Source organism: Ochlerotatus camptorhynchus, unplaced genomic scaffold (genome assembly GCF_037179485.1).
Source record: "Ochlerotatus camptorhynchus isolate MF236.1 unplaced genomic scaffold, CSIRO-AGI_Acam_v1.1 ptg000425l, whole genome shotgun sequence".
Classification (NCBI taxonomy): Eukaryota; Metazoa; Arthropoda; class Insecta; order Diptera; family Culicidae; genus Ochlerotatus; species Ochlerotatus camptorhynchus.
The window spans coordinates 296,463-311,115 of NW_027040911.1; the positions used below are offsets into that span (position 1 = coordinate 296,463).

General features: G+C 45.7%; 2 protein-coding genes across 2 annotated transcripts in view; one reads left to right on the forward strand and one right to left on the reverse strand.

The window, feature by feature from the left end:
- Positions 1-4,746: 4,746 nt before the first annotated feature.
- Positions 4,747-10,305, reverse strand: Sra-1 (Cytoplasmic FMR1-interacting protein Sra-1). Its single transcript, XM_065233978.1, has 8 exons — positions 10,278-10,305; positions 9,451-9,752; positions 8,477-9,391; positions 7,358-8,131; positions 5,918-7,297; positions 5,617-5,855; positions 5,403-5,550; positions 4,747-5,337 (listed from the first exon to the last, which is right to left on the reverse strand). The coding sequence occupies exons 2-8, from the start codon at positions 9,658-9,660 to the stop codon at positions 5,140-5,142; spliced, it is 3,864 nt and encodes a 1,287-aa protein (XP_065090050.1). The 5' UTR covers positions 9,661-9,752; positions 10,278-10,305; the 3' UTR covers positions 4,747-5,139.
- A 2,883-nt stretch (positions 10,306-13,188) lies between these two features.
- LOC135711201 (uncharacterized) overlaps positions 13,189-14,653 on the forward strand; it is a 94,248-nt gene continuing 92,783 nt past the window's right edge. The window contains exon 1 of the mRNA XM_065233979.1: positions 13,189-13,600. The gene's annotated coding sequence lies outside the window, so the exon portion shown is untranslated. The remainder of the gene's footprint in view (positions 13,601-14,653) is intronic.

Genomic DNA, 14,653 nt, shown 5'->3' on the forward strand with positions numbered 1-14,653 from the left:
GATTTTTGGAAAACTGATGCGACTATGTGGTTTGCGCAATCGGAAGCGCAATTCCACCTTGCGAAAATCGTCAATGATGAAACCAAGTTTTACCACATCGTGGCCAAAGTGGATCAATCGGTTATATGTCACATAGCCGATTTGGTAGCTGCTCCTCCAGCGGAAAATAAATACAAAACAGTGAAAGATCGCCTAATTGCTCGCTTCGCCCTGTCTGCTGAAAGCCGCTTCGAACAGCTGCTGGGGGCCCACGATCTTGGCGATATGCGCCCAACGCATCTGTTAGCAAAGATGAGAGAGTTGTCGACGGGTTTGGGCGTGGATAACAATCTGCTCAAAATGATTTTCATTCAACGCCTCCCGGCAAACATTCGATCAATTCTCACATGCCACGATGGTACCATCGAGAAGTTGGCTGAAATGGCAGACAAGATCACCGACGCCTCCAACGGTCAGTCCTCCGCAGTTGCCATGGTGCACAACGAACCAACGTACAGCAACAGTGGTGAAAGGAAGCTAGCAGAGCAGATCGAACTTCTCACAGCGGAAATCCGACGCCTGAAGGCTCCCAACCCTGAGCGAGGCCGTTCGTTTTCGCGAAACCGAAGTGGTTCTCGTTCGTCATCACGATCCGGACTGTGCTGGTACCATAGGAAATATGGAAACGATGCTCAGCGGTGCCGAGAACCGTGTTCATGGAGCTCAAAAAACTAGCATCCTCCCCACCATCATCGGCGGTGGTGGCCGGAGTGTCGGAAAGTCGCCGAATGGTAATTTTTGACAGGACGAACAATACACGCTTTCTAATCGACACTGGATCGGACGTCACAATATTGCCTGCCTCCAGGAGAGATCGATTGAACGGTACCGTTATACAACAGCTCCACGCAGCCAACGGAAGTAGAATTCGGACATTTGGAACGAAATTTATTCCTGTTGATCTAGGATTGAGACGAAGATTCACCTGGAATTTCCGCGTTGCTGAAGTGACGATGCCAATAATCGGTGCTGATTTTTTGGCGCACTTCGGCATACTCGTCGATTTGAAAAACCAAAAACTGATAGATGGCCAGACAGGATTGAAGTCTTCTGGAGGTATGATGACTGCTGCTCTGCACAGTGTAACACTTGTTGGTGCCGATCATCCGTTCCACGATTTGTTAATGGAGTACCGGGAAATAACTCTGCCATCGACGCTTCGTTCTGTCACGCAGTGTGACGTAACCCATCACATAGTTACTCGTGGACCACCCGTGGCGTCTAAAGTTCGACGAATGCATCCGGACAAAGTTAAAGCTGCTAAGGAAGAGTTTCGCCTTATGTGTGACCTAGGAATATGCAGACCATCGAGTAGCAGTTGGGCAAGTCCTTTGCATTGTGTGCTGAAAAAGAACGGGAAATGGCGTTTCGTTGGTGACTACCGTCGCTTAAATCATATCACTACACCTGACCGTTATCCGGTACCGCACATCCATCGCACATGCATTCGCTTCATGGTAAGTCCGTTTTCACAACTCTTGAGCGAGCGTATCATCAGGTTGCGGTGGAGGAAGCAGACATTCCCAAAACGGCGGTCATCACATCGTTTGGCTTGTTTGAGTTCACCCGCATGCAATTTGGGTTATGTAACGCAAGTCAGACGTTCCAGCGCTACATGAACCGAATCTTTGGTGATCTTGATTTCGTTGTTGTCTTTATAGATGACATATGCATCGCTTCTGAATCCCTTGCTCAACACCAGGAGCATCTACGCATAGTGTTTGACCACCTACGCCAGCACGGACTCGTTCTAAATTTGGGTAAGAGCGTGTTTGCCCAAAAGGAAGTGGAATTTTTAGGATACCTGATCAGCAGTGATGGAGTGCGGCCGCTCCCGTCACGCGTCCAAGCCATTATGGACTACGAGAAACCGACAACAGTCAAGGAACTCCGTCGCTTTCTGGCACTCGCCAACGGCTACAAACGCTTCGTTCGTCATGCATCCGACATCCAAGCTGAGTTGCAGAAGCTTATTTCCGGGAACAGGAAAAACGACATACGTAAACTACAGTGGACAGATGCAGCTTCATCAAGCTTCGAGCGTTGTCAAAAATCATTAGCGGAGACAGCACTGCTTCACTATCCTGACTCGTCGAAACCATTAGCTCTGATGATCGATGCCTCAAATATTGCTGCGGGGGCTGTCTTGCAGCAGCTAAATGGTCAGAATTGGGAACCACTCGGATTTTATTCCGAAAAATTTTCGATGTCCCAAACGAAATACTCTACTTTTGGCCGTGAACTGACTGCGATGAAAATGTCTGTGAAATATTTTCGGCACTTCCTTGAAGGACGCAACTTCACGATCTTCACTGACCATCGCCCACTAACATACGCGCTAACAACCGATTCCAGCTCTCGGCTACCGCATGAAGAACGATACCTACGTTTCATCTCGGAATTTACTACGGATATACAACATGTCAGTGGAAGTGAAAATTACGTCGCCGATGCATTGTCTCGTGTGGAGAGTATACTAGCGCCTACTTCGGTGGACTATGAAGAAATCGGACGAAAGCAGAAAAACGACGCGGAGCTTCAGCAGTTGATGCAATCCAAATCTACTTCGCTGAAATTTGAAGCAAAACGGATGAGTGGTTGTTCTCAACCGATCTACTGTGAACCACGACCTTTCGTTCCAAGTACTCAACGGAGAACCATCATGGAATGCCTACACGGAATTTCTCACCCAGGAGCACGAGGCAGCAGGAAGTTAATCTCCGAGCGATTCGTTTGGCCAGCTATGAACCGTGAAATAAATGAGTTTGTCAAACACTGCGTCGACTGCCAACGGTCGAAGGTGCATCGACATACCGTCTCTCCGTTGGGAAAATTTGACCTACCGAAGGCTCGTTTCCAACACCTTCATATTGATCTGGTTGGTCCTTTGCCGCCGTCACAAGGATACCGCTACCTACTGACCATGATTGACCGTTTTACCAGATGGCCCGAAGCGGTTCCACTTGTCGATATGACTGCAGCATCTGTGGCTCAAGCACTGTACTCAACATGGATAGCAAGATTTGGAGTCCCAGAAAACCTGACAACCGACCAGGGACGGCAATTTGAGTCCGATCTCTTTCGGGAGTTAAAGCGAATGTTAGGTGTTCACCATATTCGTACGAATGCCTATCGCCCACAAGCGAACGGCATCGTAGAACGTTTTCACCGAACATTGAAAGCATCGATAATGTGTGTAAACTCTAAGAATTGGTACGACGAACTTCCAATGATTCTTCTGGGACTAAGGGTGGCATTTAGGGACGACCTGCAGTGCTCGGTTGCGGATATGGTTTACGGTCAAGCTTTACGGATTCCTGGTGAATTCTTTCAGTCTGCACCTGGAGATATCGACCGATCGGAGTTTGCCCAAATGCTTCACCGTACGTTCGACAATATAAAACCGCACGATACTAAACGTCATGGAGAACGACAAGTTTTTGTCAACGCCAATTTGAAAACATGTACACATGTATTTGTACGAGTGGATTATGTGAAGCGACCGTTGCAGCATCCTTATGAAGGTCCATTCAAGGTAATAAGACGAGATGATAAGTTCTTCGACGTACTTATTTCTGGAAAACAGCAGCGCATTTCAGTCGACCGAATAAAAGCGGCTTTCACTTGTAATCCGGATTTGCAGAAATATCCTCAAGATGATCATCGTACGAAAGTTACACAATCTGGACATCGCCTAAGATTTTTGGTGTAACTGGAGGGGCCCTGTGGCATCGCCCGGCAACACTGGTCAGCCTGGCTTCCATCGGGTCGTCGTCGAAGAAAAAGAACTCAAGCTGTCAATCTTTGCTACGCAGCTATCAATGAGCGGTTTTACGATGTCTTTTAGAATGTTTTCCATCACGACTGCGATCCCTTGGTAGCCCAACAGACGGCACATGGCGTGGAAATGGGAAGACCCAACGAATCCCGTGTACTGGCCATTGGTTGTTTTTCTATTGAAAGTAAAAATAAAGATTTTAAGTATTTCGTAACTAATCGTTCTTTATTCCGTCCCCATCAACGTCAACGTCAACATCAGTTTCAACCGAATTTGAATCAGCAGTTGAGGCAGATCCAGTGGTAACAGTTCCTCAGCGTTCTTCTAGGAATCGAAGACCGCCGATGTGGTTTGACCCGTACCACCTTTATTAAGAGGGGAGATGTTGGAGACGACTGTATTCGGTCGGAGTGCTAACACCTGCGAGTGCGCTCCCTGCAAACGCTGAGCTCTCGTGGAAGTACATGCATAGCCTACGTGACGGCTAATTGTGGACTCTACAAGAAATCACCTTAAAATCAAATAAGTTTTTACTTTAGCTCAGTTTTGACTCCAAAAAATCTAAAAATTTGAATTTCAACAACCCATCTAAGGACACCTCGCGACCCATAGATTGAGAAACACTGTGTTAGGCCATATTGAGTCAATTAACTAAATTGAATGTGAATCAAATTGTGTCAGTAGGTGGTGTTCAAACATTTCCAGCATCACACTTCCGTCACGAAAAGTAGCAGCAACTTTGTTTGTGACTGCATTATAAGTTGCATTCAAGTTACCACCACCATTTTGCGACAATTATCCTGCTTCTTAGTCTAATTCGCGGTACTGCTGAATCCCCATTTACGCTGCTCGTATCGATAAATTAAAATAGCTTCTAAGGGATGATTCGAAGAACGCTTCCGTAATATTTGTTTAAACTAATCTAATCGTAATATTTTTTGCAATAGCATTAAAGCAAAACTGTATTCGAACGATACATCTACATACTCGACTAATACGCAATCGATTGATGAATACACTAATGGAGAACTGCAATATGAAAATAAATATTTGTATAAAATAAAACTAAAACATAATAAACGCAAAAAATTTCCGTCGAAACGAAATGCCGAAACTTTCCGCATTTTACCTACTCTCATATGGGTATGTCGATAATAGTGTGACCATCATGATAGGAGCTTATAGTGACTAAAATCGAGAGGAAATGCTCGCGGCTACTTAGAAGAAGAAGAAGAAGAAAGCAGAAGGATGTACCGTACTGGGATAGTTACCAACTACAACCAGTGCCATGTCTTTTACTTGTTGAAAAGAAACTACCAAATTTACTGCGCCCGCAGCTTGTTCGGATCGTGATAGTGCGACGGCACGACCGTCGGATGCGGCGGCGGCGGGAAGCATCGCACGTGCTCCACATTCGAACCCTCCAGATCGTTGCTCTTCATATATTTATTCAGTATCGCAAAGATTTGCGAATTTAGCACCTGGAAGCGCCGGATCCGATCGACCATGCGTTTTAGGTTCTGTTAGCGGAAAAGGGAAATTAGTAACATTCGAAAGCTCAACTCGTTTGACAGCGGCGGCTTACGATTCCCTTCACGGTATCATCCTTTCCATCGACGCGCTGAACGCGCAGGATGTGGTAGCAAAAGTCGAGCGCTTCGAACTTTCTCTGCTGATTCAGGAGAACGATGATTGCACAACCGGCCCAGTGGAGCCCCTCGCCGAACAGTTCTCTGTGAAAGAAAAACATCCGCCAATCATCCGGAGAAAATACAGCAAATTCCTAGAAGGAGACTCACTCCACGGTGTACTCGGTTCCGGCAACTGGAATGCAGTAGACAAACTGGAGCGCCGACCACAGCCGATGGAACTCGGAGCACTCGTCGATGTGCATGACCCCGTTGACCGGTGGCGGACCAGCCCACACCGGATCGTCCAGGAATGATTTGACGCGACCGAGAATGACTTCGAAGATACTCAGGCCGCAGCAGAGCCGCTCACGGGTCAGCAGGTCCCCCTCGCGGGCGATCATTGCTTGCTGTCGAAGGTAGAAATGTGCTAAATTTTTAGCGGAATAGAAAGTCTGTGGCAACAACTCACCTTAGCCGTTCCGAGCTTCTCAATATTCGGCACAATCTGCAGCGATCCGTATTTGGATTCCAGTCGCTTCTGCTTGGTTTCCGGCTTTTCGCCCTCCTTGCAGTACGGTCTGGGCAAGATGTTCTGGAATGGTGCCGCATGCAGCAGATCGCACACTTCCTCCTGCGACAGAGCCTGCTCGATCAGCAGACAGAACAGTAGCGAATTGCCGAGCTCCCGGAACAGCTGGAACAGTTCCGTCTTCGCATCCGGATACTGGACGATATCGACCAGATGGGCCTGATAGTAGCTCAGCACACCCGGTGATCCGTAGTCGCAGCGGGGCAGTTTACACGACTTTGGCATAGCGGACATGAGAGTTTTGGTAAACTGGAGCAGATTGCCTTGGATGAGCGGTTTTACGATGTCTTTTAGAATGATTTCCATCACGACTGCGATCCCTTGGTAGCCCAACAGACGGCACATGGCGTGGAAATGGGAAGATCCAACGAATCCCGTGTACTGGCCATACTGGGTGGAGAAGGCCGCGTTCAGAGGCTTTGAGCCCCACAGATAGTAGTGGGACATAACCGGTGCCTTCTCGCGTGTGATCGCTCCCGAGAAGGGAATCTGCAGCTTATTGCGAACGAATCGGTTCGAAGCGGCGTTGTAGCAGTAGTTCGAGAGGAAGTCGTAGTTCAGTTCGACGAAGACGTGCAAAGTGATTCTTCCGTACGGGGCAAGAACGTTGTGGTTGGCTTCCTTCAACATGGCGTCAAAGTCGTCCAGGGCCAGGAATCGCGACAGCAATTTGTGGCAGAGCTTGTTGACCGCTAGCAGGGCTTCCATCTCGACGACTCCGGTGATGTCACTCGCTTCGAACCGGCAGATCGCAAGCTCCAAGCTCTTCTGCATGTCCGCATTGATACGCTGGGTGATGAGTTTGTTCAGATCGATCGAACGGCCCAGCAGCTGGACGTGCCGTTGCTTCAGAAGCGTTTCGTACCGATTGTTCTTCGGGTGCGATTGGAAGTTGAATCCCAGCACTTCGCACTCGACGCGGAAGCGCTTGTCCAGATAGATACTGCCGGCCAGCTGTTTGTAGTGGGCGAACACCTGCTCGCTCAGCTTGTAGACGAACTGATCGAAGCACAGGTTGACTTCGGCTTCTACTTCGTCGTACAGGAACTGCTTCCGGAAGATGGTCAAAGCGTACAGAGCGGAATCGTTGTACAAATCGAGCGGATAGAGCACGTACTCCATCATGGAGGGCTCCTTCGTCCGGAGGATGTGATCGGTGAGGATCCACGGCATCGACATCTCGATCGGGAACTGAATACGCTTTTCCATCGTGATCAGGTCGTTGCATTCCTCGTTGTGCTGATGCCGAACGAGACATTTCTGCAAGGAAAGAGAAGATTAGTCTCATTTTAACTCGAAGAAATCCGCTAAAAACCCTACATTAACTTTCCGTCCCATGGTCATTTCGAGATAGAACTCGCGGTACCACAGCTGCGAAAGATCGCAGCATTTTTGCAGAGTCTCGCTGAAGCTCAACAGAAACGTCCAGTAGAACGATAGCTTGTGGAAAGCATCAATCTGTACCAGGCAAGCTCCGTCGATGTCCTTCCGCAGCGTTCTCTTCCCACCCGACTTGTCGGCAATCAAAGACTCCAGCATGGTCCGCACCATGTACAGCTGAGTGGACGACGGTCCCACGTTCAAGCGGGGAACACTGATCTGGAAGCCCCCGTCCGGATCCTTCTTGCCTTTCAGGGCCGGATCGTGAGCCGGTTCGGTTCCCTTCTGCCAATCGGCACACGTCTCCCGAACAGACATGACGATCGACCGGATTAGGTCCTTCTTGTTCTTAACCGCCTTCCGCAGCGGCTCGCGTAACATCAACTGGACAAAGTCCTGCAGCTCGGAGTAGATGCTGCGACGAATCGCTTCACACAGAACGGTCTCAATCCGGGCCATCAACACCTGTAGGCCCTTGATCATGGCAATCACCTCGATCAGGGCGAACTTTTCGTCGTCGGTGTAATTGTACCGGGTGGCCCGTTCGTACTCCTCGGCCTCCACCGGGCATTCCTTGTTCTGGTGATGATCGGTTGGATGCAATAGCTTCCACGAGTACAGCTCGGTAACGACCGATGTCCACTCGGAGAGCAGCTGTAGACCTCGCAGGGCAAGGTCTGCGGTGGCTTTGTTTTCCGCGTCGGTTGCGTTGTCCTGCAAGAAGAGGAATTGTGAATGGTGCAGTTTGAATCAATGGCACTCAGTAAACGGAATTTTACTCAGAATTTAAACAAGACATTTTGCAAAATATAATCCGCAGCTAATTATCGCAGAAGAAATTTCTCAACATTCCAAAAAGGTATAATGTTTCTAATTTTTTAAGAGAAATTTCTACAGAATTTCAGGAGGAAATTTCCCAAAATTTCGAAACGAATAACAGTTAGCTCTCTCTTCTGGTCTCATTGCCGAGAGAATTCACAGAACTCCGTACCAGATGCCCCGAAAGCTCACCTCAGTGCATCAAACATAACTGCAACCAATCTTACCCCTACCACTCACCTTGTAGGTCGTCGTCACCTCGTTGCTGTAGCGCGACAGCTCCGATATGTACTTCACGTGGTCCTCCCGGATCGTGGGCAAATGCACCATCAAGTCTGCCTGCGGACTGATAGCCTGCGAGCTGGACAGTGGCCACTTGCTCGGATCGAAGTGCTTGCTCCGCTTGATGTAGTTGAACGGTGCAATTTGCATATCGCCGAACAGGGGCACCACCTCCAGGTTCTTGAAAATCCTATCAATCCGATCCAGCCGGAGCTTTTTCTTCTGATCCAGCTTGTTGATGTTGCAAATTTCCGAATCCATCAAGAACAACCCAAAGCCCATCACTTTGACGAGCATGTGCTTCTCCTCCGGCGTCATGTACATCTTCGACTCGTACATGTGCACACAGATGTTGACCACATCGGAGAGCAAGTCTTCATAGCCGGTGATCTTCTCCAGCGTGTCCTTAACCGTGTCTCGGATCTTGTTCTGCGTCGCCAGAAACATGGACAAATTCTGCGACTCCTGTAGGGTGTGGGAATCGCTCATCACCTTCAGAAATTGAGCCGCTCGCCTGTAGGTGCTGTAGTCGTTCTTGACGCTCGATTTCATGTTCTTCAGCTCGTCCAGCACGGCAAACATGTTGATGAATTTGCCCAACGTCAGAAGGTACGCCTCGGAGACAAAATCCTTGCGCTTTTCGGCGTGGCACAATCGCTTGACCTCGCCGGAAAACGCTTCGATTGCTTTGCGCTGGAAGTACATGAAGTTCAGCAGCTTGTTCACCTCCGGTGCTAGAACTTCGACGGTTTTCTCGTAGATTTCCACGCGGTTCGGTTGCTCGTTGGACTTGGGCTGCGGAATCGCTCGGGAGCAACACCGCCAGGTGTACAGCATAACCGCATGCTTCTGACCTTCGTCCAGCAATTGATTCTAGAACAAACGATAAATTGAAACAAATTGAAGCGAAAAAAATTATACATTCCTCATACCAAATTCGCATGGGTTGTCGCTTCCTCAATGTACTTGGCAATTCCCGTCACGAACCCATTCCGGTCTTCGAAGTTGGTATCGAAATTAGCCTGGTAGACCACCGAGCAAGGCTGCGCTTCGATACAGGGCTGCTCGTCCGGCAGAGGCAGCTCGTCCAGCACTTCCACGTTGGAAAGCGCATCGGCCAGGGTAATCTTCTCCTGAGCCATCTCCGTCGTCCGTCGTGCTCAGCACACTTTCAATTTGACCAATAAACTCTTCTTTTTTCGATCGCCTAACGCTCTGCACCGTGTACCTGAAACTGAAACAAACGCACATCACTTCATGAAATAATCTCCCCCCCCTTCATGAATGCACATAATCGTCTGGGACTGATCGCAATCAGAGCTAAACGAATTGATAATGAATTCCGGTATGGACAATGTGCACCCATTGAATCGTCTCGGAGCATTGCGCAGGGATGCAGCACGCGAATCAAATTCCCAAAACAAACAAAAAAACAGCTACGTAAATATTAAAAGATCTTCGCCAACCGAAGAGAAGGTTTGTTTACATCCGCACTCGAACGGTCGAGGGGAGGTAAACAATCCGTGCGGGGGTGGAAGGTGTGGAATGCCAAAGTGCGGTGAGGAGAAAAAATGGATGACAAATGAATCTCCGGATGTCTCATCGGGGATGGTTTTGTTTTGCGTTTTACGGCCAGGATCGGGATATTTCGCGGTGAATTTTATGCTACACTTCCGCTCGGCCACCGACACTACCCTTTGAAAATATTTTTCACGGGAACTTTTACGAATTTCACGCAATCAAAGGCAAAAATCGGTACCTGCACACGAATCTACGCCCTCCACTCAATAATTTTACACATCAATCAATGACATGGGACTGTGCGCTAGACGGGGAAGATAGAAGTGCTCGCCGGATGATGGCGCTTTGGGATACAGCAGGGATGCCAGATATTTAAAACAAAATTACCTGCGATTACATTAAACAGAGCAAAATGAGAAAAAGTTTAATTTATCAATGTATCGAATGATTAAAAATTAATTATCCCCGCATAAACGATAACCATAAGAAGCGCCTAACCACCAATTCGGGATATCATCCCAACTTTATGTGGTATGGTCGTACCATCTATGATAGCGTTAGTATGGTATCCGGTTATTAGGGTCTTGCTAAAAAATAATCATCTGATATAAAACCCAGTTTATTCATGGTCGATTGAATTGAAAGTTATAGACCTTTGGGTCCATGGTTATACCATAGAGGTAACTCTAAGACCACTGGGTCCCGAAGAAAATCATTATTATTTTTGGCTCACTCAGTACCAGAACAACGGTCCCAAGCAGTCCCAAGCTATTTCACTCACCCCTGCATGTTCTGCATGAATCCACACACCCCTGATGTTATCTGTCAAACTTTCATAGCGAATCAAAACAAACATAGTGTAGTAATAGAATTTCAACTAGAATAGGGTACGTTAATCGTTTGCTTGGGACCAATAGGCTACTAAAGTGGTGAGCCAATTTAAAATCGTTAGTTTCGTATTGATTGTTGGTATTACGGTTTAAATACAATGCACACATTGTGATCATTCCCAACCAACATTGACCGCTGAAAACGGACATATTCAGACAAAAATATGCTTCTTCAGCTTTTAATCAGCTCAAATTGTTTGTTGGGTTTCCGGGTCATTTATTGTAGGATTCCGTCAATTGACCACTTTGTTAAGCAGTTTTGGCGTGACTTTCTACCAGCGATTTCACAAAACTGGACCAACTAATTTTATTTCCAAGTTCGAGTGGTAGTAAACGTCATTTTAACCTGCTCGAATGAAGTGGATAATTAATCACTTCATTCGAGCAGTTAAAATGACGTTTACTACCACTCGAACTGTGAAATAAAACATTATTTTGAGACTTTTTCTACTAGAACCACGAGAAAAGTAGCCAACATTTGTGCGTTTCATAAAAAAATAGAAATTAATAGATCCATTTTTGTGTAATTGCTGGTAGAAAATCACGCCAAAACTGCTTGACAAAGTGGTCAATTAGATACATTTCGATTTTTCTCAAACGCGCATTTGCACAAAATTCCCCGTGGCCTTTGGTTTGTGAAAGGAACGGCCGCGTCGAGTGAAACGCCGCAATGTTATCTCCCATAAGGCCGTTCGCAATGCTGAGTTTCAAAATTGTTTCAAAATACTCGTCAATTCTATAATTTGAAACTGTCAAAAATAAAACTGCAACACGATCAGCGCAACGCACAGTTCTAAAACATATTTGTAATCATCAAGTTCCATAAACTTTACTGTTCTCTATGAAGTTCTCCGTTTTTTTTTTGTGGAGCTCTTCGAAACATCTTCAACACATCCAAAGAAATTTGAAACAGAGTTCCATTCGTGTTTCAAACTCGCTCAGAAATAAAACAGAATAGTCGAGCAGTTGCAAATCTGGTGCAAAATAGTGCTCGAATAATGAAACTGCAACTCAGCATTGCGAGAGGTGCGTTTCTGTTCTAGTTTCAAATTGAAACAGTCCTTATACAATACAGCATTGCGAACGGCCTAAGGATTAAGTAAACTTGACGCTGAAAGTGCGGCGCGCACTTGCCTGAAGCAAACGCCGCGTGTCATTTAGTGCAAACGACGCAATACAACTGGTATGTTCGAAGTCCAGCCCACGGTCTGGACGCGAGTCCTGGACGAGGTCTCTGAATCTCAACAATGAGACCATTCTACCCCAATTCCCTTCAGCAATATACTTTTTAGGCCAGAATGATTAATAAACAAACAAAATGCAGCTTGAATCATGCAGATTTAGACATCTAAAGAAGCAAGTTTAGAAAGTATGGACAAGCTTGATTCACAAGTATCAGAAGCATGTACCACTTTCGCTTTCAACGTTTTCTTCACACAGTCAAAGTAATCAATCTGAGTAAATTTCGTATGGAAAGAAAATTCTCTGAGTCAATTAAACTCAGTCGCTGAGTTGATATGATTAGCCGTGTAATCACCACACTTGAAAAACATTGAAGCGCTTTGATTAAATAAATTTGTGGAACAGAATTTTTCATTCGATTTATGTTTACTCAAGTGGATATGTACCGCATAGTCACTCAACGGTTTGTACAGTGCTGTTCGATATAATAGCAGCGCATGCCTATTTTCATACACACTTAGAGAAAGTCATGTAAATTTAGGTGCTCTGAGACTGACATATACGAGCGTCAGTTTTGACAATAAATTGAGTTATAATAGACGCAAAATTCAGCTCAATCAAAAGTACTTTTCGTTGAGTAACGAAATTTTCAGTCTCGGATCACTTAATTTTTTAAGGTAAAAATCGCCAAAAAAAATTTACGTAATAAGTGCTTGGTTCCTTATGCTTTTGCATGCCTATTATGTTCTCGACCGAAAGCACACAGAGAGAGAATTGAGCAACCAACGAGCTATAGCCGAACTTTGGCACTCAATCAGCCGAGAAGAGAGACAAGGGCCGGTGCACTCTCACCCACCGAAAATATTGCTCTCAATTCTCTCCAGAGTTCCGATCGGCACGGATTCACAGCTCTCGCCTAGCAGACGTTTCGACTGCTACACATTTCTCCCGCCATTACAATCACCCATCTACCTTCAGTACCCACTCTACTCGCCAGTCTGTGTCCGCCGGATGGCATATTTTGGATTCATATGTTTATCCCACACTTTAACGAACACGATTTCATAAAGAGGCGAACCGCAATGGCGAGCAGTGACTGACTAGGTATATTTTCTTATAAAACTGATGGTGCTGCCGTGCTCGATTATTGCCATCGTCGTCGTCGTCGTCCGGCTGTTGTGTTGTGTTGCAATCGATGCGAGCCAAAGTTTGTCTCGGTGCTGCGTGGACGAAATCCTTTTGATTTGCGGGGTGGATTAGTTTGTGCAAAGTTTTCCGATAGCAGTAATCGCTTTTTGATACGAAAAGACGATAGAACGATAATAATTGTTGCGTGAAGTGGCAGAAAAACAATCATTATTTCGGTGTTCATGCTTGTTAGTATTATACAGTGTGTTGATATATTTAAGGAGTGCGGTACAGTTGTATATTGGATGGATACTTGAAATAGGCTGTTGGCAAAATATACAGGCTTGTTGGATACGGAGAGGTAAGAAGAAAGACATCTTGTTCGTTTTCATCAGACAATTTTGATTTAATTGATTCATCGTACGTCTCGCTGTCGATTTTTATTTTTCTGACGTAATGCTAGTGTAAAAATTGGTAGGCTATGAAAAAAAAGTGGTTTATGCGACGGATCAAATCGAAAGGGATCCTTCTGGGAGAAACTTATTGATAGATTCCTATAAATATATCCATGGAGATCTACCTGGTCGTCGGTTTCTCGAATGGGTAGGTACAATCAAGTTGAGCAATCTGTTGCTTGAAAAATTCTTCTCCATACTGCTTACAATGATTGCTTAAGTTATGACTCACTTTGTCGAACCAGCCTTTCTATGCATATGGTAGAGGCAGTGGGTTTTATTTAATCGTGGAATGAGTAATGATCGCTAATAGCAGTATATTTACTTCATATTTTCTTAGGTAGCTGTGATCCGGAATACTTGTGGAACTGTTTTGAACTATAGGTTATGATTACTAAATGCATCTCAATTCTTTGCTGAAGCGGTGTATATATTTTCCTTATTTGGTAGATCACAGTTAATCATGGCGTTTGATTATTGAAAACAATGTGAATGAAAAAAAAGCTGTCATGATTACCTGAGATTTGCCATATAATGCAAAGATTTACACCGCATGCACCGAAGAATAGAGCATAGCAATTAAGCTAGACTAAATTATTTCTTAGAAACTTACCTTAGGATCATTTCAAAATGTCTTCAGAATTACTTTTACTTTCAGGATTCCCCTCAATAATCTTATGTTTTTTCCTTAATCCCTAGAAATTTTCTCCATGACATATTCTTGGAATACTCTTGAAACTCTCCGTAGAATTCCTTTGGAAATTTCCCTAGGATCACTTGAAACACTACTCAGAGTTTCTTTCGAATCCTCTCAAACTTTCACACATAGATTGTTTACCTAGATGGGCACTACCGAGCAGCTCAGAGGTTTATTTTGCTGGATCTCAGTGAAAAACTTACCGAGATTTCGCAAAATTTGTGTTTGCTAGCTGAGATCTCGCCAAAATTCCCGTTTGTTA